We start from the raw sequence: 25,459 nt of genomic DNA on the forward strand, positions 1-25,459 counted from the left end.
TGAATACTGTATTTATCAATACGTTGAAAATATGTATACTAGGAGTGTGACTGGATATATATATATATTTTTTTTTTTTTTAACTTTAGCCATAAGCAAATGATTAAGGATGAATGTTCAAATAGGCACATTAAAAAAAATGCATACTTAACAGACATTGTCAAAACAAAGAAAAAAGATGCATGATAAATACAGATCATATATATGGTACATTGCTAGCAAACGATTATATGGTACCAACAAAAAAAAAATACTGATATACATATGATTCGGTAACTTGTTAAAGAATAGTTGTTACCTTTGTCAAAAATATAGATTACTGTATTATAATACGGTAACTAATAAAGAATATTTGTTACCTTGGTAAAGATATAATTTTAGTGCACAAACACGAATTCCTGGTACGTACACATACCACGGTTTCGTACATATATATATATATATATATATATATATATATATATATATATATATATATATATATATATATATATATATATATATATATATATATATATATATATATATATATATATATATATATATATATATATATATATATATATATATATATATATATATATATATATATATATATATATATATATATATATATATATATATATATATATATATATATATATATATATATATATATATATATATATATATATATATATATATATATATATATATATATATATATATATATATATATATATATATATATATATATATATATATATATATATATATATATATATATATATATATATATATATATATATATATATATATATATATATATATATATATATATATATATATATATATATATATATATATATATATATATATATATATATATATATATATATATATATATATAATATATATATATATATATATATATATATATATATATATATATATATATATATATATATATATATATATATTATATATATATATATATATATATATATATATATATATATATATATATATATATATATATATATATATATATATAATATATATATATATATATATATATATATATATATATATATATATATATATATATATATATATATATATATATATATATATATATATATATATATATATATATATATATATATATATATATATATATATATATATATATATATATATATATATATATATATATATATATATATATATATATATATATATATATATATTATATATATATATATATAATATATATATATATATATATATATATATATATATATATATATATATATATATATATATATATATATATATATATATATATATATATATATATATATATATATATATATATATATATATATATATATATATATATATATATATATATATATATATATATATATATATATATATATATATATATATATATATATATATATATATATATATATATATATATATATATATATATATATATATATATATATATATATATATATATATATATATATATATATATATATATATATATATATATATATATATATATATATATATATATATATATATATATATATATATATATATATATATATATATATATATATATATATATATATATATATATATATATATATATATATATATATATATATATATATATATATATATATATATATATATATATATATATATATATATATATATATATATATAAAATGCAAATGTTCTATAGTCTCTTCAACTACATATTACTAGCATACTAACTGCTTTTCGTGCACAACACTTTTCCAAGACAATTTACTCCTTTGAGCGAATGAAGGGGCCAGTTTCAAACAGCTTTAAATTGAAATAAAATAGGAGTTTTGTCTGGACATGGCAAAACGTTCTGTTTGATCTCCAACTTGTGTGTTCTTAACCTACGCCAAACAAAGATGTTAACGACGATAAATATCATCTCCGTAACGCTGATTGCTGCTAGTAACACGTAGAAACGAAGGTCTGCATAAGTCAGTGTCGGCTGGTCCATCTCGGTTAATTTCATCAACCGCTTAGCCACACGTGCATTGTATGAGAGAGGTAAAGATGGAATTGTAGTCGACCACGTGAAGTTCGCGAAGTAGGCCCGTTCTCTGATGATAGTCTTGATTCCACGGACCATGTAATTCGGGGCCGTACTGATACAACCATCTGCTGCAACGAAGATTTGGGAATAGGAAGTGGATCCGTCCGGGCATGATACATTGAAGCCGGCCTTGTCGTATCGTATCCACAAGCCGTTGTTCAGTCTGCAATTGAACTTATCGTCAAAGGGATAAAGCTTTTTAAATATTTAACTTAGCCGGTGAATATATAATAGCTGCAACTCTGTTGCTCAACAGACAAAAAACAGTAAAAACTTGCCAGCGATCGCTATACAGGTTGCGGGTGTGCCCACCAGCGCCAACTGTCGGCCAGATACCACTCTCGATGTAAACAAAGACTCAATTTCTTCTCTGTCGACGTGTCGACAAGACGTACTTTTACTCGCTGTAGAACCTGGAGTTTTCTCAACATATTTGGTGAAGTACTTCATTTTGGTTTGAGCTTTCGCAGTGCTGGTGTTTTATCTTCATCTTAAATCTTGAACTCGTTTTTGGATAGATTTAATTTTTGATGACAAAGAGAGTATGGACTTTCTTTGACTTTTAAATGGCCGACCCTTCCCTTAGACGGAAGTGTGTTTAGGCTTTTAGCAATTATCTTATCACGTTATAAATTAATTATAGATTTTCCTCTATATATTTTATATCTCACCGCCTTTATTAGTCCTCTTCGATTAACTTTCCATTTATAATAAACATAAAAATAAATTTTAATGATTTGTTTATATGCGACCTTTCCTGAGAGTAGGCGGTACTAACTTGGAAACCGAAGTTAAACAACGTTGAGCCCTTTTCAATCGCAATAGCTTTTAAAGAGCTAATGATTTAAAACTTTTTAAATGAATATTTTTAAAAAATATTTTATGAAAGATTTTCTTTGAATAGTCTTCGTACTGTTTTCAAAGATGAACTAAAGTTTAGTTTATTTATGCTATGCAGTTTGCGCTCTATCGTTACGATAGAGAGAGAGAGTATCACGGTTTCACTTTGCAGAAAGAGTAAATCGATTCTGACGTTTTGTTCATTCTTCTTTCAAAGCTTAAATGTTTTAAATTCTATTTTAAAGGAACTTTTTAATTGAAAAACCTTTCAGTTTTTTCCTTTGGTCAAATAACATGTTTTTTTGACGAAACGTAATTGGGCTCTTCTCTTAGGTGCGAAATCAAGAGAGAGAGAGAGAGAGAGAGAGAGAGAGAGACGGAGGGAGAGAGAGGAGAGAAAACGTTCCGTTCAAGCGGGTAACGTTGTTCTCGAGTTACTCTCGTCCCTAGTCTCTGTACGGGGAGAAAGGATAAAACGTTTTTAGTTTTATTCTCGTCCCCAGGCAATGTTCGGTGAGAGATTGAAAACGTAGTTTTGAATGAACTAGTGTTAAGTCTCTTCCCCAGCCACTGAATTTTTTATCTTAAAAGATGTTTACTGTGTTTTGCTGGTATTAATGTGCTTGCATTATACGACTGATTTCGCATTTACTACCTTTTGATGAGGGTAGAATTGCGTGCTTCAGGTAGAAATCAGTAAAAGTTTCGATTTCAGTGAAATAAGTGCAAACAGAAAATCGTAGTGATAAAGTGATATTGCGCAAAGTGTTACAGTGTTGCGTAACCGAGGGTTCGTCTGTTCGTGCCTGTCGTTCACCTAGTCCGGGACCTCTTGCAAGCTCCCAAGCCCAGGGGAGAAGTAATGTCGTACGACTTATGGGTTCGAGAGGCCTTGATCAGCGAACAGACGTTCCCTCTATGGTATCGGGTGTATCTTACCGAGATCTCCCCTACCATAAGGCGAGAGAGACAATTTTTTCCTCGTCATCCGAAGGCTTTTCGCATAAGAAACCTGAAACAAGGTTTCGAGGCCCTTAAGCGAAAGTCAGTCCTTTCAGGACAGGTCCAGCGTCCTGGTTGTAGCCATTAGGACAGCTCTGACCCTATGCAGTCATCGGAAAACTGCTCGCCGCCTAACAAAAGCGTAACACAGACTCCGAGAGTCTTTTTGTTGGCAAGGTTTTGCGGTCACAGACGTTACCCTCGTCTCTTACCGCAACCATTTCCGTTGATCCTAAATGAGTTGTACGGCAAGACATGCAGAATAAGCTTGCCTCCCTTATGGAAGACTATTCTGCCGATTAGTACGTTGAGCCTAGCCGTTTATCTCATCGAGATCCTGGCTTTCAGCCAACCTAACGTTCCTTTGTGCGTCCTGGTGACGTTGGCGTAGCTAAGTCACGTCAGTCAGGTTGTTTAGAACCACACTCGATGCGGTCTCGTGTGGATTTTCAGCCACATTTGGACGTTAGGCCACTTGCTGATGCTCCTGTTGACGTTCAGGACGTTCGCTAACAATCGAAGTTGACTTTTTTTGACGCTGTGCGTCAACCTCCGCATTCTAGAGTTGTTTTGACTGCTCAATCTAGGCGGTCAAAGCAGTCTCGAGTGGACACTGTGCGTCCTCACGCACCTGTTGTTGTTGACAGTTCACAGACTGTCAAGCAGTTACATGATGTTGCGTCCTGGTCTCTCACACCTGTTGTTGTTGACAGTTCACAGACTGTCAAGCAGTTACATGACGTTGCGTCCTGGTCCGCTACTAATGCACCAGTGCGTGTGGACTCTGCTTGTAAAGCATTGCCACCACGGTAGGTCTCTCCCTTGCTTGAGACTCAGCTATTATCGGACAAGGTTCCTTTAGATGAGGAAGTTGCTGTTCCCCCTCCTACTGATATTCCCTTGAGGACTCTGTCAGACGGAGAGGAGCCTAAAGCTGCTTAGCCCTCTATGGACTTTAATTAAATCATGCTGATTTTTAAGGATCTTTGTCCGGATCTTTTTGTAACTGCTGCTCCTCGTTCGCCTAAACGTCAGAGCTTACACTAGGCCTAGCTACTTCGAAGCCGTTGTTTTATAAGCTAGTGCTCTCTCGCTCTCCTAGAGAGCTTTACGTTTGCTAGGTGACTGGTTTATCACCAGGAGGAGTTTGGGAGATACAGCCTTTGCTTTCCCTTCTTTTAAACTGGCTAATAGAGCGAGAGTCTGATATGACACGAGAGAAGTTCTCGGCTTGGGAGTTCCTCCCTCTGCCCAGATAGACTTCTAAAATCTCGTAGACTCTCCCTGGCGCCTGGCCAGGATACGCTCCAAGATTTTACAGGTCAACTTCACAGCTGTTTTCGAGCCTTTGAAGTTTTGCTGTACAATTATGTCATGCATAAACAAGGCTTTCAGGGATGGCTCCAATGATCTGACAGCCACGTTCTCTGCAGAGACAAGTCCCTCAGGGATGGCTCCATGATTTGGCAGCCATGTTCACTGCAGGAGTACGTAAGAGGCAAGTGCGCTCAATGTGTTCATTGTCAAGACAAACTTCGCGATGAAGTCTACCAGGCTGTCTTGACAGCATTTATGGAAGGCGACTGGATGGTCTCTCTCGACCTTCAGGAGGCATACTTCCACATTCCTGTACACCCGGATTCCCAACCGTTTCTGAGGTTTGTTTACAGGAATGTGGGGTACCAGTTTCGAGCTATCGGAGATCAGAGCCTCCCTGTACTTGGACGACTGGCTTCTCAGAGCCTCTTCCAGTCATCGCTGTCTGAAGGATCTCAATTGGACTCTAGATCTGGCCAAGGAATTGGGACTCCTAGTCAATTTGGAAAAGTCACAGCTGGTCCCATCCCAAACTATTCTGTATTTAGGGATGGAGATTCACAGTCAAGTTTTTCGGGCTTTTCCGTCGGCCCCCAGAATAGATCAAGCCCTGCTCTCCATCCAGAAGATGCTGAAGAAAGAACGCTGCTCAGTCAGGCTGTGGATGAGTCTGGTAGGGACGCTGTCATCCCTGGAGCAATTTGTATCATTAGGAAGACTACACCTCCGTCCTCTTCAATTCCATCTGGCTTTTCACTGGAAAAAGGACAAGACGCTAGAGGCAGTCTCGATCCCGATTTCCGAAAAGATAAAGTCTTGTCTGACTTGGTGGAAGGACAATATCAGCCTAAGAGAGGGTCTTCCCCTGGCAGTTCAGATACCCAACCACGTTCTCTTCTCGGACGCATCGGACTTGGGCTGGGGCGCGACGCTGGACGGTCGGGAATGCTCAGGTCTGTGGAACTTGAGTCAGAGGAGCATGCATATCAACTGCAAGGAGCTTTTGGCGGTTCATCTGGCCTTGAGAAGCTTCGAGTATCTCCTTCGAGGCAAAGTGGTGGAAGTAAACTCGGACAACACCACGGCCTTGGCGTACATCTCCAAACAGGGAGGTACCCACTCACTGACGTTGTACGAGATCGCAAGGGACCTGCTCATCTGGTCAAAAGATCGAGGCATCTCCCTAGTAACGAGGTTCATCCAGGGCGACTTGAATGTCCTAGCAGATTGTCTCAGTCGGAAAGGTCAAGTAATTCCAACCGAATGGACCCTCCACAAGGATGTGTGCAAGAGACTTTGGGCGACTTGGGGTCAACCCACCATAGATCTCTTTGCAACATCGCTGACCAAGAGGCTTCCAATCTATTGCTCTCCAGTCCCGGACCCAGCAGCAATACATATAGATGCCTTCCTCCTAGATTGGTCACATCTGGATCTTTACGCATTCCCACCATTCAAGATTGTCAACAAGGTACTGCAGAAGTTCGCCTCTCACGAAGGGACAAGGTTGACGTTAGTTGCTCCCCTCTGGCCCGCGAGAGAATGGTTCACCGAGGTACTTCGATGGTTAGTAGACGTTCCCAGAAGTCTTCCTCTAAGAGTAGATCTTCTACGTCAGCCACACGTAAAGAAGGTACACCAAAGCCTCCACGCTCTTCGTCTAACTGCCTTCAGACTATCGAAAGACTCTCGAGAGCTAGAGGCTTTTCGAAGGAGGCAGCCAGTGCGATTGCTAGAGCAAGGAGAGCGTCTACCATTAAAGTCTACCAATCGAAGTGGGAAGTCTTCCGAGACTGGTGCAAGTCAGTTTCTGTATCCTCGACCAGTACCTCTGTAGCCCAAATAGCTGATTTTCTCTTATACCTGAGAAAAGGACGATCCCTTTCAGCTCCCACTATCAAGGGCTATAGAAGCATGTTGACATCGGTCTTCCGGCATAGAGGCTTAGATCTTTCCAACAATAAAGATCTGCAAGACCTCCTTAAGTCTTTCGAGACCACTAAGGAGCGTCGTTTGGCTACTCCTGGGTGGAATTTAGACGTAGTCCTAAGATTCCTCATGTCAGACAGGTTTGAGCCTTTACAGTCAGCCTCCCTGAAAGATCTCACTCTTAAGACTCTTTTCCTGATATGCTTAGCCTCGGCTAAAAGAGTCAGTGAGATTCATGCCTTCAGCAAGAACATCCGATTTTCGTCAGAAAAAGCTACTAGTTCTCTGCAACTTGGTTTTCTAGCCAAAAATGAGCTACCTTCTCGTCCTTGGCCTAAATCTTTCGATATTCCCAGCTTATCGGAGATCGTAGGCAATGAACTAGAAAGAGTCTTATGCCCTGTTAGAGCTCTTAAGTTCTACTTAGCTCGTACTAAACCTTTATGAGGCCAATCTGAAGCGTTATGGTGTTCGGTTAAGAAACCATCCTTGCCTATGTCAAAGAATTGCTTTGTCATGTTTTATCAGATTGTTAATACGAGAAGCTCATTCACACTTGAGTGAGGAAGACCGATCTTTGCTTAAGGTTAAGACGCACGAGGTTAGAGCTGTAGCAACTTCCGTGGCCTTTAAGCAAAATAGATCTCTGCAAAGTATCATGAACGCAACCTATTGGAGAAGCAAGTCAGTGTTCGCGTCATTTTACTTAAAAGATGTCCAGTCTCTTTACGAGAACTGCTACACACTGGGACCATTCGTAGCAGCGAGTGCAGTAGTGGGTGAGGGCTCAACCACTACAATTCCCTAATTCCATATCCTTTTAATCTGTCTCTTGAAATGTTTTAATGTTTTTATGGGTTGTCCGGAAGGCTAAGAAGCCTTTCGCATCCTGGTTGATTTGGCGGGTGGTCAAAGTCATTTCTTGAGAGCGCCCAGATTAGGGGTTTGATGAGGTCCTGTTGTATGGGTTGCAGCCCTTGATACTTCAGCTCCTGGGGGTCTGTCAGCATCCTAAGAGGATCGCTGGGCTCCGTAAGGAAGACGTACTTACAAGGCAGAGTAATCGTCTAAGTCGACTTCCTTACCAGGTACCTATTTATTTTGGTTTTGTTATATTAATAACTGCCAAAATGAAATAAAAAACTCTTAGCTTATGCGATGTAAACATATTTAACTCTGGTCTCTACCCACCTCCTTGGGTGTGAATCAGCTATTATATATTCACCGGCTAAGTTAAATATTTAAAAATGATATTTTAATTATAAAATAAATTTTTGAATATACTTACCCAGTGAATATATAAATTAAATGACCCTCCCTTCCTCCCCAATAGAGACGCAGTGGGATGAGAAGAAATTGAGTCTTTGTTTACATCGAGAGTGGTATCTGGCCGACAGTTGGCGCTGGTGGGCACACCCGCAACCTGTATAGCGATCGCTGGCGAGTTTTTACTGTTTTTTGTCTGTCGAGCAACAGAGTTGCAGCTATTATATATTCACCGGGTAAGTATATTCAAAAATTTATTTTATAATTAAAATATCATTTTTCAGACAATTTTCATGTGTATGGGAGAGAGCACCGTCTAGCACTATACCTAACTCGCATGAATCCATTGAGTTTTTATGGAATTCAAAGGAGTCAGCTGTACATATTTTTTTATTCATTGCATCTGAACAGTGAGTTAATTGATTTAAGTCTTTAATGACCGTATATGTTTCCTTGTCTGGGGAAATCAATACGTGTCCTGTCAAACTGGATATTACTGGATTTGAGTGATTCGTCATGAAAGTCGGAAATGGTGATATCCTGTAAGATTGCCAGGCATCGGAAAAATCAAAGGGAATTGTAATCATAATCCTGTGATTTTCAACGCTTACTGTAATTAGGCTGTAATAAAATTCTAACCTACGTGCGTCTAACAAAGGAACATAACCTAATTTCTCCCGTCCGTTCTCCACAATTAACATCGTCTCTTATCGGCACCCAAATGCGGTGACAGTACACTTTTAGTCGCTAACGTGATAGCTTCCATATAGTCTTTTGATTTCTTAATGAAATGTGCAATTCTATTATGTATATGATCGTTTTTTGAATCATAATACGTTAACGTTGCCAACAAATCTTGTACTTCCATAATCTGACTGATATTACTAGAATGTTCGTTCACCAAACTCATAATTTGATTGATTGAAGCTAACTGATTCCTTAGTTCTGACAAAATCAAATCATTGTCATGAGTCAAAAACTCAATTTTCTTATTTTGATTACTAATCTTAAGACGATTGGAAATCCTTAAGCCTAAACTTGCAACAGAACCAAAGATGATTAGTGCAGCAAAAATAAACGGGTTACGTTTTTCAAGGGTATCGTGTCTTACTTTCCACATCAAAAGGTCACGAGCCAAAGATTCTGCCTCGTAAGTCTTATTTTGCAAGTCGTTGGATAGCATCTCTGCAACTTTTAGTGTCGATGCAAGCGAACTCTCTGTATTAACCCTTTTACCCCCGGGGTATTTGGAAATTTCCAACCCTTAACCCCCAGGGGGTTATTTTTTTCCCAGCACATTTTGCAGTATATTTTTTTTTTAAATTGCTCTAACAGCCTTAATTTTTGTCATAGAGAGGTCAGGTTGGTCTCATTCTCTTGGAAAATGCCTGAATTTTTTCCTAAAATATGAAAAACTAATTTTTATAGCATTTTTTTGCAAGGACGTACCGGTACGTCCATGGGGGTAAAGGGATGGCTTTTTTGAAACGTACCAGTACGTCCTTTGGGGGTAAAAGGGTTAAAAGGAAAGTGTCTTCTATGCATTTCATTTAATGAAACAGCAAACCTTGAAATGGCGCTCTTTAAGCTAGTGACGTCATTCTCTGGGAGAAAAATTGCTTGCATGCGTACTTCAACAACTACGTTACTTGATGTAATAAAAACGTCTTCTTGTCTTTCTACTATACAGTAGTGCCATATTTAAAATCTATACTTTTAGTTTTAGAGCTCTTCCCACACGAGAAAAATGTCTGAGCGAACACTATCACTCCTAACAATAAAAACTTCATCTTGGAAACCTGTAATGAGAAAAATATATGTAATTACTCCTGTATTAAGAAGAAAAACTTTTAACATATAAGGTTCACAAAAATAAAAAAAATAATTTTTCCCTCACTTCTTTCCCTCTTATTTTAATTTTTTATGTGAGCCAATTATTATTATTATTATTATTATTACTTACTAAGCTACAACCCTAGTTGGAAAAGCAGTATGCTATAAGCCCAGGGGCTCCAACAGGGAAAATAGCTCAGTGCGGAAAGGAAAAAAAGGAAAATAAAATATTCTAAGAAGAGTAACAACAATAAATATCTCCTATATAAACTATAAAAACTTTAACAAAACAAGAGGAAGAGAAATAAGATAGAATAGTGTGCTCGAGTGTACCCTCAAGCAAGAGAACTCTAACCCAAGACAGTGAAAGGCCATGGTACAGAGGCTATGGCACTAACCAAGACTAGAGAACAGTGGTTTGATTTTGGAGTGTCCTTCTCCTAGAAGAGCTGCTTACCACAGCTAAAGAGTCTCTTCTACCCTTACCAAGAGGAAAGTGGCACTGAACAATTACAGTACAGTAACCCCTTGGGTGATGAAGAATTGTTTGGTAATCTGTGTTGTCAGGTGTATGAGGATAGAGGAGAATATGTAAAGAATATGCCAGACTATTCAGTGTGTATGTAGGCAAAGGGAAAATGAACCGTAACCAGAGAGGAGGATCCAATGTAGTACTGTCTGGCCAGTCAAAAGACCCCATAACTCTCTAGCGGTAGTATCTCAACGGGTGGCTGGTGCCCTGGCCAACCTACTACTACTAAAATGGTACGATTCTCTCATCAGTGTGTTGGGATACGTTTTGAACTCTAAACCTATTGGCCGTTAATGTTTCCAAAATGTTAAATGGGCCTTCAAACTTAGGTGTTAGTTTATAATTGAGTCCTTTACGTACATTTACCTGTATGTATACATTATCACCCACGGTATATGTTTTAGTTGGCTTCGCTATTTTATCATGATTCCTTTTCATTATGATTTGTGATTCTTCTAAATTCTTTCGAAGGATATCAAAACGACTTTTGCTTGCATTTATACATTCTTTTAAAGGATTTGATAAATTAGTTGTAGGCGTTAATACATGGAAAGGCGTTCTAACTGGAGTACCATACAATGCCTCGTGCGGTGACATTTTAATTGATATATGATATGAATGATTCAGAGTACTCAGTACCGCAGGTATTGCAATATCCCAGTTGGGGTCTGATCTCCTAGTGTTACTCTTAATATATTTAAAACCTTCCTATTCGCTCTTTCCACTAGCCCATTCGACTCTGGGTGATAGATCATAGTATTGATTTTCTTTATGCTAAGGTAAGATTCATCTATTCCTTGCTTTTTGAAGGGCTTTCACTACTGCTAAGGTTTTGACAGAATCAAAAGCTTACTCATAGTCTATAAATGCCATACCTAGTGGTTTGTCATACTCTGCCAATTTTTCTATGAGTTGGTTAATTACATGGATATGGTCAGTTGTTGAATACCCACTTCTAAAGCCTGCTTACTCCCTTGATTTATTAAAGTCTAGCTGTCTTTCTATTTGGCCTAATATGATCTTTGTAAATATTTTATATATTAGAGAGAGTAAATTTAATGGGGTGATAATTTTTCAAGTCTTATGTGAATAAGTATAATAATAAAGTTTTTCCTAGCTGTAGGTATAGAGGTATTCTTGTAGACATTTGGTGTAAAGTTCTGCAAGTTTTACTACTGTGAAATCTCCAGGCTCCATTTATTATTAGATCAATTGTTTAACCACCTTCCTCTGCTGCTTTGCCTCTTTTTCTTGCCTTTTATTGCTTTGTTTACTTTACCTACTGTTACGTTTAGTACCAGCTCAGATGGTTCATTATTTCTATTGGCAAAGTGATTTCTTACATCACTATTTTATAGCATTGTTTAAAATTCCCCTGCAATTTTTATCACTCCTCCTCTGTTGTTGATAATATTTCCATTTACATCCTTTACAGTAAACAGCTGCTGCTACCCTGTTCAAAGTCTTCTTTTCATCAATTTGATGTTTCTTCCTTTCTTTAGTGTTCTCAAATTTTGATCTGACTGTATTTACGAATATCTTGAGTTTTTAGTTTGTCTATTGATTTGTATAGTACTGCTAATTCTATTTCATCTCTCTTGGATTTTACCCTTATTTCCAATCTTGTCTTTATTAGGTTTTTGGTCTTTTCTGATAGTTTTCGTTGGTCTTGTTTAGAAACTTTTCCACCTTTCTCTTATGCTGATTCCAATACAAAGTTTTATTAAATTACTGTTCATTTTTTCTTCACTTGCTTCCATTTGATGACATGGCTGGGAGTACTGTACCTATTTTATATCGCTAAATCAAATTTATCAGATTTTTCTCCTATTAGAAGAGTGTGTTTTCTTTCTCTTTCCTTAGATCTAAACAAATTTTGGCTCTCACCATTCTATGATCACTTAAATTTAACTTGTTTCACACTGTTACATCTTTAACTAAATTAACTTTTTCACTGAGGATAAAATCTATGTTTATACATACATACTTGGACACATTCAGCAGAACCTCTCAATATTATAGTTTTTATTACTTGCTAAGTTAAAACCCTAGCTGGAAAAGCAGGATGCTATAAGCCCTGGGGCTCCAAAAGGGAAAATAGCCCAGTGAGGAAAGGAAACAAGAAAAAATGAAATATTTTAAGAACAGCAACAATATCAAAATAAATGATTCTTATATAACTATATAAACTTAAACAAAACAAGAGGAAGAAAAATAAGATAAAATAGTGTGCCTGAGTGTACCCTCAAGCAAGAGAACTCTAACCCAAGACAGTGAAGACCATGGTACAGAGGCTATGGCACTACCCAAGACTAGAGAACAATGGTTTGATTTTGGAGTGTCCTTCTCCCTGAAGAGCAGCTTACCATAGCTAAAGAGTCTCTTATGTCCTTAACAAGAGGAAAGTGGCCACTGAACAATTACAGTGCAGTAGTTAACCCCTTGGGTGAAGAAGAATTGTTTGGTAATCTTAGTGTTGTCAGGTGTATGAGGACATAGGAGAATGTGTAAAGAATATGCCATACTATTTGGTGTATGTGTAGGCAAAGGGAAAATGAACCATAACCAGAAAAGGATCCAATGTAGTACTGTCTGGCCAGTCAAAGGACCACATAACTCTCTAGCGGTTGTATCTCAATGGGTGGCTGGTGCCCTGGCCAACCTAGTACCTACAAATAGGGGGAAAGGCTGTCCATCATTAATGATTGTCCGTTGTATAAAAATTTTTAATTTCTTATTCATGAATTACTTTGATAAATTGCCTCTCTGGCCTCTGTGCCAGGTCATGTGGTCAAAATATCATTCCATTCATGCTACATGGTATGGCTTATGAAAAATTATGGATTAAGGCAGCACTAAGGAAGTTGGGCTGCTTAGTTGGAAGGTATTAAATAGAACATGTTTAAAGTAAATGGCAGAAAGTTGTTCAGCCACTGATGCCAAAAGGATGCTGTAAGGGACTTTAAGTATCATTTAGTGTGTACCACAAAGAACACTGAAAATGGTATTCCTAAGATGTGTATATCTTATGAAGTAGAAAAGAATGTTCAGGTGCAATGAATCAATCAGTCCCCCTAAAGAATATCACAGAAGCTAATGTGGTTTCTCATTCTTTTGAGTCAAGAGAAATCTATATTATTTTATATTCTTGTTTTTGTAATTGGATATCTGTATATTCATTTTTTTCTGTTGTAGGCATTCAAAAATACCAGCAGCCAAAGGATTTGTCAGCAATAGTTTTTTCTCGGGAATGACACCAACAGAGTTTATTTTTCACACTATGGCTGGTCGTGAAGGCTTAGTCGACACAGCTGTCAAAACTTCAGAGACTGGTTACATGCAGAGACGTCTTGTTAAATCTTTAGAAGATCTATATGTGGGTTATGATATGACTGTACGAAATTCAACTCAAGACGTAATTCAGGTCAGTTTGATAGTTGTATACATACATATTCCATGAAATTTTAATATGGAAGTTAGATATTGGGTTTTTTAAAGTTAATAGTTGGCAAAATATTTCCATATTAAGGATAATCTAATTTTTAAAAGAAATTCAAAATAAAACTATTTTTAATTATTTTACTTTCAGTTTAAATATGGTGGTGATGGACTGGATCCAACGGAAATGGAAGGTTCTGTTGGCCCCATTGACCTAGAACGTCTTTTAGATCATATTCGTGCCAAAACACCATGCTCTGAAGAAGACCCACTCACAGGAAGTGAAATTCTTCAGCTGGCAGACAAATATTTATCTGAGGACTTATTCAAAGAGCTCTCTCCTGAATTCAAAAAGGAACTGAAAAATTTTATGGAGAAGTTTTCAAAGCGAGTTGACAAGGTAAGACTTTAGTCCCTAGTAAAATAATAAGTAACAAACCCCAGTGGTACTCTCTCTCTTTCAACTAATACTCTATCAGAGGTTTTAGTTATTCCCTAATGAAATATATAGGTAACGAGCCCCAGTGGTACTTACTCTCTCTCTCTCTCTCAGGTAATTCTGATCATTTGCATAAACTCCCTTATTTGCTAATGTAAAATTGTGATTTTTGCTTTTTTTTAAATAAAGATCTACATATACAGTATGATTAAATGGTACATACAATTATTTGTTCTTACATGAATGCAAACCATTGTTCTTTAATTGCAGTATACTTTTAGAAAAGTTGGATATGGCTGTTAAAACTTAATGAGGTGACAGTAGTTAGCTAGAGGATGGTGGGTAAACCCCACCCACCCGATAGGTCACTGAGCTACCACTTTGAGTTTATAAGTTTGATTTGTTCTAGGGGCAAGCTTGCAACCCAAAATGCCCATAAACCAAATCAGTTTTTCTCATAAGAAATAAAGGAAATACACTCTAGAGGCAGTAGGTTGGCCAAGACACCAGCCACCTGTTGAGATACTACCCATTTGAATTTATTTACATTCTTAAGATGTTCTTGAGAGTCTGAATTGGTTTATCAGGCAAATTTCCAATGTCTAGAGAGTCATTTGTAATGCTTGTTTACCAGAATGCATGAAATATCACACAAGTTTGGATTCGGGATAAATTGAAGAAAGACAGAGATGATGAGAATGGAGTAGGCAATGGAAGATGAAATATCATTTGAAGGAGAAAGGATTAATGAGGTAGAATCACTTAAGTATCTTAGAACTATGATTTCCAATACAGGGTGTTTAAAATTAGACTTTAGTGAAAAATTGAAAAAGCAAATCAGACAATGGCTAGGATAAAAAATTTGGGAAATCAAATCATCTGAAATTACATATAAAATTGAGACTATATATCAGGTTAGTGAGATTGGTGTTACTATATAGACATGAGTTATTGTATGCCAATTAAACAATATCCAATATATTTAGTAGATTTGCGAACAAAGCCCACAGAAGAATATTGGGAGTTAAATGGCAGGACAGGATTAGAAATGAAACTATAAGAGATTACTGGAGCCATATGTGGATGAGATCATGGTGAGTGGTAGATGGAGATGGTTTGGGCATGCTCTTCACACTCCCCAAGGTCCTAGAAGAGTTAGAAGATCCAGGCCTACTTGGCTAAGGATTATGAGGCATGAAGTAGGAGATGATGAATGGAGAAGTATTGAATTAAAAGCTTAAGATGGAGACGACTGATGAAATCTAACCGAGGCACTTCGCATCAATAGGTGGAGGAGGAGATGCTGATGATGAGAGAGTCATTAGGTCCTTTGACTGGCTAGGTAGTATGACATTGGATTCCTCTATGGTTACAGCTCATTTTTCCTTTACCTACACAGACACCGAATAGTCTGGTCTATTTATTATACATTCTCTTTTTTTCTTATACACCTGACAACACTTAAGATGATTGGAAAACTCTACCTCACTTAAGAGGTAACACACTTTAATTGATCAGTGGCTGCTTTTCACTTGGTAACGGTAGAAGTCTCTTTAACTAGGGTAAGCAGCTATTCTAGGAGAAGGACACTCCAAAATCAAACCATTGTTCTCAAGTCTTGGGTAATTCTGTTGGCTCTGTACCATGGTTCTCCACTGTCTGGGGTTAGAGTTCTCTTGCTTGAGGGACCATTTAGGCACACTATTCTATCTGATATTTTTCCTTTTGATTTTTATAATGGCCACTGATTTATTAGATCTGAAGTTGTAAGTTATTTTCAGCACGTTTGCAATAAGAGGTTCATTTTACACTTTTTGGAGAATTGGTAATATTACTCCATTAGGTAAATGTGTGCCCAATTTCTATAACTCCAGTATTACCCAAAGTCTTTATACATCTAAATAGGTATGCTGAAGGTAATCATCAGTTTTCTAGTTTGCAATTGGGCTTTTTCATAGGTCTTGTTCAAAAATTTCAAATGATGTACAAATATCCCTTGATTGTGGTCAGGAAGGTTTTATGATTGACCTTGAATATAGTGCTGCCTTTGACTGTGTCAATCATGAGGCCCTAGTTTTAAAAATCAAACAGTGGATGGGTCTTTTCTTTTCATTTTGAAATGTTTAAGTAATAGATTGCAAAGAGTTGTTATTGATGGACACCATTGTGAGTTTAGGAATGTGTTATCTGGTGTTCCTCACAGTGGTGTTCTAGGCCCATTACTTTTCATACTATAGTATATACAAATAATATGCGGTTTGGACTAGAAAACTTTCTTGTTACATATGCAAATGATACTACTCTCTTTACCTTGGTTCCATCTTCTGAATACAGATCTGGGGTTACTGAATCCCTTAATAGAGACCTACCTAAAAGTAGTGCATAGTGCAAATTAAGGGACATGAAGTTGAACCCCAACTAAACTCAAAGTATGATTGTAAGCAGGTTAATGACAGTGGCTCCTCAACATTCAGATCTTCTGGATTGGTAATATTTCTTTAAATTTATATGATTTAAAATTTAAGGTGTGATTCTTGATTGCAAATTTTCTTTTAAGAAACACACATGGTCAGTTTCTTCTTTAATTGCACAAAAAACTGCCTTATTGAGGAAGTCTAAAGTTTTTCAGTGATTAATCTATTCTGAAGAAATGTTTTAATTCTTTCATTCGACCTTGTTTTAAGTATTATTCTCCTGTCTGGTCTCGAGCTTCTAGCTCTCATCTTAATTTTTTGAAGAAAAACTTGTTTTAATAAATTTCTTATTCCTGATTTGGATATTAATTTCTGGTACCATCATTCAGTTAGCTCTTTATGTATGATGCATAAAATTTTTCATCATTCTGAGCATCCTTTGTATTCAGACCTTTGTAGATTGTACCATCTTGTACATAGTACTAGGTATGCAATTAGTTCCTAAGTCTCACCTTCTCCGGCATAAGGCCCAACAGTACACAGTATTGTATAAGTTTTATTCCAACTGTGGTCTGATTGTGGAATCTGTGGAACTTCAGAAGTTCAAACTTGGAGTGAATGTTTTTGTGTTGAAGAGGCTGACATAAGTCTCTTCATAGTTTATATATGACAAATCTATTTTAATGTTACTGATCTTAAGATATTTTATATTCTCTATTTGTTACATCTCATATAGTTTATTTCCTTTTCTCACTGGGCTATTTTTTCCTGTTGGAGCCATTGTTATTATAGCATCCTGCTTTTCCAACTAGGGTTGTAGCTTAGCTAGTAATAATAATAATAATAATAATAATAATAATAATGATCATGATGATGATGATGATGATATTATTATTAATGTACAATACATTAATTTCTAAAGTTTTGCAATATAATATAGTGAACAAATTATTCAACAAACAACATCAGAAATAAATGCAAATTCATAATTCACATTGAAAACAGAAATATGTTTAAAAAAAAAAAAACACTTTAGCTTTGTGGAGAATTGTTGCTGGTGTAAGGGAAACAAGAGGAGGAGGGTGTTACATAAGAACTGGTGGTAAAATATTGGGAGTTCTCTCTCTTAAATGATGTTCACTATCAATAACTAAATCGCTTTTTGGTTATTGTCATCTTTTTTTAGACTTAAGTTCAACTTTGACTGGGAATCTATGTAAAGATGATTGCTCATACCTTTTCCTTTAAATTGGTATGCGACATTGCACTGTTGGTAAACAGATTTTCTGCTCGCCCTGCCGAAGCCTTATCTGCAATATTTTTCAAAGTTTCCTACATAATTAACATCACCTTAATTTCTCTTGAAGCAAGAGGTTTGTCCTTCTGTCCCTCTTTCTCCTCAGATGAAAATTCCTCCACAACCTCATTTTGCTGCTCCCTATACAACAACACCAGTTCCTCAGCCATCAGCTGCTTGCTATGTTCCTCAAGAAGATTGTTGATGTTGTCCATGTCCACCTCCAACCACATTGTCTTGTCCAATGACACAATTCCGTCAAATACCTCTTCCTGGATGGGTTTGATTCTCAAAATTGTCTAGGAATGCATTCAGGCCAGAGTTCCCTCTATGCAGAATTGAAGGTTCTCTTGGTGACTCCTTCCCCGGCTTTGTCAATAATTTTGAGGCAGTTGACAATGTGTAAGTATTCTTTCCAAAACTTTTGTGTACAGCTTCTTGAAATTAGAGATCACATGATGATCCATGGGTTGGGGTATTGGAGTGGTGTTGAGTGGCAGGAACTTGATCCTAATGAATTTAAACTCCTCCATTAGGTCGTCTTCAGTGGCAGGAGGATGAGGATAGGCAGGATCATTATCCATGAGTAACAAGGCTTTGGGGTGTAAGTTTTACTCCATAAGGTACTTTTTCACCTCAAAATAAAAAACCTTATTGATCCATTCCACGAACAGTATGGGAGTCGCCCAAGTCTTGTTGTTTGACCTCCCCATAACATTCACTAGCTTCTTCTGCACCTTACACTCTTTAAAAGTTTGGGGTTTCTCCAAGTAATACACTAGAAGAGGTTTGATTTTGCAATCCCCTCTGGCACTAGCACAGAACAGCAGGGTTAGACAGTCTTTCATGGGCTTATGACTGGGAATTGCCTTTTCCTTTGGAGTAATACTATAAAGGTCCTGTTGGGCATCTTCTTCCAAGAAAGACCGGTTTTGTCGCAGTTGTACACTTGCTGTGGCATGCAAAACTCATAATCTACAAACTTTTTTAATTCTTTAACGAATGCTTCTGCTGCCCTGACATCAGAGCTTGCAGCTTCACCATATCACACAACACTATGAAGGCCAGTTCTTCTCTTGAAAATTTGAAACCAGTCATGACTCACCTTGAACATTCCTGTTTTTTGTCTGCCGACTTACCTGGGTTATTTTTAACAAGTTCAGCATACAATACCTATGCTTTTTCACAAATAATGTTCTCGTTAATCACATTTTTAACTGCTTCTCATTGATCCAGATGAGAAGCAAACTTTCTGTTATCAAGAACACATGTCCATTGATTCATCAATATCAGCACACCCCTTTTGCAACATCAATTGCTTTGATTTCTTCTTTTATAATTCAGAATTGTACAAATTGTGGATGTTGTACAACTAAATTTTTGCAAGATCTTTGACATGTACCTTGTCCGTGCTAATTTCCAGTTTCGTTTTTCACCTGTACAGTAATCATCATCTTTGCTAATCGTCTTTGGGCCATTGTCTAGTTGGAGTACCTACATGCTGCCAATGTGAATAATGCTGAGAGTGAAAGAGTTAAGGTCTGATCAAGGGTGGGGTTGTGAGCTAAGGTGGAACAAAATATAAAATCATGTGAACTTTGGGTGTTGTATGGGTACTGCACGACTGCTTTCTGCCCATTGAGTGCTAATCTCGTTAGTACTTGTCCATAACGAAGGTGTACACAGAAATTTTTGCTTGCATACCGATACAAGGTTCATAAACCAATTTGAATTTTTATTCTTGTACTGTACACCAATTTACTCTTATTTAATCACTCGTAAACTAAAGCGCTGATGTACATGAATAAGAGCAAGAGTATCAATATTCTCTCTCCCTCCCTCTCAAATGAAGTTTCTCTTAAAATACTTTGCCCTACAGTTATAAAATGTAAAATGCCCGATGAAGATACTGATGCTTCATAGCAATGACAGGATAATGTACTAATATTTTTTATTTATCCCTTTCTAAGCAAAATTACTGATGTATTTACTGTATACCTTTCTTACTTGTCAGCCTAAATTTATGTTTTCTAAGCAGTCTAAGCCTAAGATAAACTGATAACATCAAATATCTCTGCTAAACACAATTCCTGTATATTCTAAAAAGTTTTTGTAGAATTATTTCTAATCTTTGGATTGGATTTATGAATTTGGACTCAAGGCCTGGCACTAATGCTTTGGAGGCCATTAAGTACTCATGTGCAGTTTGGGGTAAACACTGCAGTTGTAATGTGAAGCAAATGTTATGAGGTTGGACAGCAAAATAGTAAGAAAGGAAGTGGGAACAGAGGTATAATTGATGATTACAAAGTGAGTGCAGCTAGGAACCGAAAGCATACTGCTTGAGGAGTGCACTGATGACGCTACCAATTACAGGGTCAGTCCCAATCTTTGAAACCAACACAGGGTTTAGAAACTGATGTTATGTCTCTTGATTTTTTTAGGATTGTTAAACACTGGGTATGAATGACTTGCAATTTTTCTTGTTATGAATGAAAAGTGAACTTGAGATAAAAGTTATGGCATGTAAAAGCTTTTAGCTTTTGATAAGTTGCAGGTTTGAAAGTAATAAAGTTAGAGTTTATATAAAAATTCTGGTAATGGGATAACACTCCCATTACTTGTGTATACTAGAAAGATTTCGTCACAAATAAGGAAGTTTAAGGGATGTGGTGTCCAGGAGCTACAAAATAGACAGACCACAAAGATGGTGATGACATGTTTGAGTATATGATGAGAATGGAGTTTCATCAGAAAAAATTGTAAATATGGAGAGAGGGCAGCATGAATACCCAATGTATGCTATATGGGAATTCAGGAATAAATTATCCATGTAAAGGAAAAGTACTAAATTCCCATTTGGCACAGTTGCTAATACTGTACGTATCTTTAATGCAGGATCTAGCTTTCTCACTGCCCATCATTTTGCCACTTTAATATCCACCACTCTTCTTAACATGTTGCTCATCTTTCAACTTCTTAACATGTAGTTATCCTAATTATGTAATTACTTTAACAGTCATTGAATGTTGGTTATGTTTACAGATACGGTCCCGTTTGAGCAGAAGTAAGAACCGTAAAATTTTGCCAGTGGAACGTCATTTAGAACGCCTGAGCTTCACCCAGTTGATAAATTTTCTAAATGCTTGCCTTGATAGATATCAAGGGGCTGTAATGGAACCAGGTACTGCCGTTGGAGCATTGTGTGCCCAGAGTATTGGTGAGCCAGGTACCCAGATGACACTGAAAACTTTCCATTTTGCTGGTGTTGCTGCCATGAATATCACACTTGGAGTTCCAAGGTAGGTTTCCTTTTTCTTGAATTTTAATTACTTGTATGCACTGTATTCTGTTCTGTTTGTAAATGCACTCATAGGAGGTAACCTTGATCATCATAATTGTGATAAAATTTATATTTAAATTCATGCACAAATAATGTACAGTACTGCACTTTTTATACAATTACTCCAAAATAATCACAATAATCATCCCCACACTTTTATTAAAAGACCATGTTGTGCACTGTAAATAATATGTTGTCATCGGGACTTGAAGATTAGTTTTGAATTTAACATCTTTGTGGGTTGTTACATGTACTTTGGAAATGACTTATTACTTAGGCTTCCTTTAATGTCTAAGGAAATACTTTTGCTATTGGAATTTATTTGTTTCATATATTTATTTTCTCACTGTGATGTTCTCTTTTTGTCATGTCATTATTCTGTATTCCTTTGCTCTTATATCAGTGTAAAACACATTTCTTGAATTTTTCAGAATTTTGGAAATTATCAATGCATCGCGAAGCATATCAACTCCGATTATTACAGCAAAACTTAAGTGTGATACAGATCCAGAGAAAGCACGTCAAGTGAAGGGACGAATTGAGAAAACTCTTCTGGGGGAAGTTTGTGAATATGTTGAGGAGGTCTTTTTGCCAGATGATTGTTTCCTTTTGTTGAAGCTTGCTATGGATCGTATCAGATTACTGAAGGTGGAAGTTGATGCTTACTCCATAAAATATGCAATTTGCACATCAAAGTTAAAGGTAATCTAATAAAGGTTTTGAAGTACCTTTACTGTTTTCCTCTTTAAATTTTGGTGCTTGAATAGATATTAAGTTTTTGATCATTACAATATACAGTATTATTTATTTCATACTAAGTATTGTCTAGGATGAGTAATTGATTATGCACATCTGACTTTTACATTGAATTTTTCAGATCAAAGAAAGTGATGTATGTGTTGAGTCTGATACTATCATTACTGTTAGACCTTCAAGAACCAAAGCATCTGCAATGTATTATCAGCTACAACATCTTAAGCAGCATATTACAAAAGTTATCATCAAAGGACTGCCATCTGTAAGCCGTGCTGTCATTAACCAGGTGAGCATTAATATTCATAAAAAAAAGTGTCAATACAAAGAAGTAACATCTTTTGTTCTTACACAAAATACAAACTATCGGTCTCTATTAGGATGTTTACAGCACGAGCTGGATACGGTCGTTAGAATTGTTTTCCAAATTAGCCTGTCTTTGCTTTCAGTTGTTAGAGAGTACAGATATACTGTACCTCTTGCTCCCTGATCAAACTTTCTAATTTTTTTCCAATTTTAGGAATCTAATGCTGGCTGTTAGTGATTATGGATGTGAAGCAATAGATACCTACTTGATTGGGAAAAGGTGGACGCTATAACCGGTTAATAAATACAGTAATCCCTCACCATATCGCGGTTCACCTATCGCTTTCTCAGTACATTGCAGATTTGTAAATATATTATTTGTAAATTTGTATTGCAAACTCTTTGTAGTGCTGGTTTCTGAGGGCAGATAATTTTTATACTTTAAATATATTAATTATTTTTTGGTATAGTGACTTTTGGGTCTAAAAATTAATAAAGTAAATTACAGTACAGTAATACCGTATATACTCGTGTAACACATGATCTCACATATTGTGCGAGTACCAAAATTTTCATCATCATCATCATCTCCTCGTACATCTATTGACGTAAAGGGCCTCGGTTAGATTTTGCCAGTCGTCTCTATCCTGAAATTTTAAATCAATACTTCTGCAATCATCATGTCCCACTTCACACTTCATAGTCCTCAGCCATGTAGGCCTGGGTCTTCCAACTCTTCTAGTGCCTTCTGGAGCTCAGTTGAAAGTTTGGTGAACTAATCTCTCTCGGGGAGTGTAAAGAGTATACCCAAACCATCTCCATCTACCCCTCACCATGATCTCATCCACATATGGCACTTTAGTAATCTCTTATACAGTGGAACCTCTACATACGAATTTAATCCGTTCCAGAACCAACTTCGGATGTAGAAAATGTTCGGATGTCGAAACGAATTTTCCCATAAGAATACATGGTAATTCATTTAATTAGTTCCTCAGCCTAAAAACCCATAATAAATCCTTAACAAATGGCTACACATAATTACGCATAACAATAACATAACTGCATAATATGAAAGAAGCATGTAAAAAAGATAAATATTAAGAAATAATGAATAAAAAATGTGTTTTATTGCCACTTTACTTTAGAGACAGGCCAACGCAGGTGTAGGATTTGCTACCCAGGAGGAGACGGACGATCGGCGAGAAGGTAGACATGGTGTTAACATGTTCTTTAAATAAATACTCTCTCTCTCTCTCTCTCTCTCTCTCTCTCTCTCTCTCTCTCTCTCTCTCTCTCTCTCTCTCTCTCTCTCTTGTTCTTCTTCACTGTTAGTGTTAGAGACGTCTATTAATTTTTTTTCTGAGAGAGAGAGAGAGAGAGAGAGAGAGAGAGAGAGAGAGAGAGAGAGAGAGAGAGAGAGAGAGAGAGATTAAACAAAAATGAGATTAAACAAAAATGTGTTGTGTACATATGATTTTTACCAGCGTTAACGAGTTGAAAGACAGTTAAATGTAACTAAAAAAACAATATCAGCGAATCTGAATTCCTTTATAAACTAAAACAAATATTGATACAAACACACTCGTGTGCGTATTCGCAAACACACACACACACGCACAAGGATACATGATCGGTGAGGGGGTAGAGATGGTGACTGGGATAACATACCGTAACTTACACTACGGAAATTTTAATCTAACTAAGCTTATTTATTTTTTTATATTTCATATTTTTCAAATTTTTTTCTTTTGATTTTTTATTTTCATCACTTTCAGTGACGAGTTACGGTATGTTATCGCAGTCACCATCTCTACCTCCTCCCTGACCGTCTCTCTTACTGCGTAGCAAAATTCTTGCACCTGTGTGTGTGTGTTTGTGCATACGCACACGAGTGTGTTTGAATCAATATTTGTTTTAGTTAATAAAGGAATTCAGATTAGCTGTTATTACTTTCTTAATTTCATTTAATTGTTTTTCAACTCGTTGACACAGTTAAAAATCATATGTACTCTAAACACATTTTTGTTTAATCTCTCTCTCTCTCTCTCTCTCTCTCTCTCTCTCTCTCTCTCTCTCTCTCTCTTGGAAAAAAAATAATAGACGTAGACGTATCTAACACTACAACAGCAAAGAAGAACGAGAGAGAGAGAGAGAGAGAGAGAGAGAGAGAGAGAGAGAGAGAGAGAGAGAGAGAGAGAGAGAGAGAGAGAGAGAGAGAGCGCTTTTATTTAAAGAGCATGTTAATGCTATGGTTAGAGAGAAACAGAAAAAGAGAGAAGTCTTATTTAAAAGAGCTTGTTAACGCTATCTTGGTTTTCTTTGCTTCACTTTTTTCTTTCTTTCTATTCATCACGCTGGCCCTTCTCACAAATGATCGTTGCCAACAATCTCTGTCCTTTATCCCTATCAATAAAAGGCGCTCTATCTCTTCTAGGGTATTGCTACGATGTCTTGTAATAATGGTGATCCCCTTCTATGGTTATTTGCTTTAATGGCTGCCTTTAGCTTGATGATCCTCGAGATCATAGGCCTATTCCGGCCATATTGTTTAGCCATACAGTATCACTCACATGCACACTGCTCTCATGTTTTTCTATAATTTCTTGCTTCAATTCT

At 36.1% G+C, this 25,459-nt stretch overlaps 1 protein-coding gene across 4 annotated transcripts in view; it reads left to right on the forward strand.

The window, feature by feature from the left end:
• Window positions 1-25,459, forward strand: part of Polr3A (RNA polymerase III subunit A) — a 342,849-nt gene that overhangs the window by 266,434 nt on the left and 50,956 nt on the right. For all 4 annotated transcript variants that reach the window (XM_068379133.1, XM_068379131.1, XM_068379132.1 and 1 more), the window contains exons 14-18: window positions 14,046-14,274; window positions 14,440-14,688; window positions 21,484-21,740; window positions 22,213-22,483; window positions 22,659-22,823. In XM_068379133.1, the coding sequence (XP_068235234.1) occupies window positions 14,046-14,274; window positions 14,440-14,688; window positions 21,484-21,740; window positions 22,213-22,483; window positions 22,659-22,823 (1,171 nt within the window). The remainder of the gene's footprint in view (window positions 1-14,045; window positions 14,275-14,439; window positions 14,689-21,483; window positions 21,741-22,212; window positions 22,484-22,658; window positions 22,824-25,459) is intronic.

Source organism: Palaemon carinicauda, chromosome 8, assembly GCF_036898095.1.
Source record: "Palaemon carinicauda isolate YSFRI2023 chromosome 8, ASM3689809v2, whole genome shotgun sequence".
Lineage (NCBI taxonomy): Eukaryota > Metazoa > Arthropoda > Malacostraca > Decapoda > Palaemonidae > Palaemon > Palaemon carinicauda.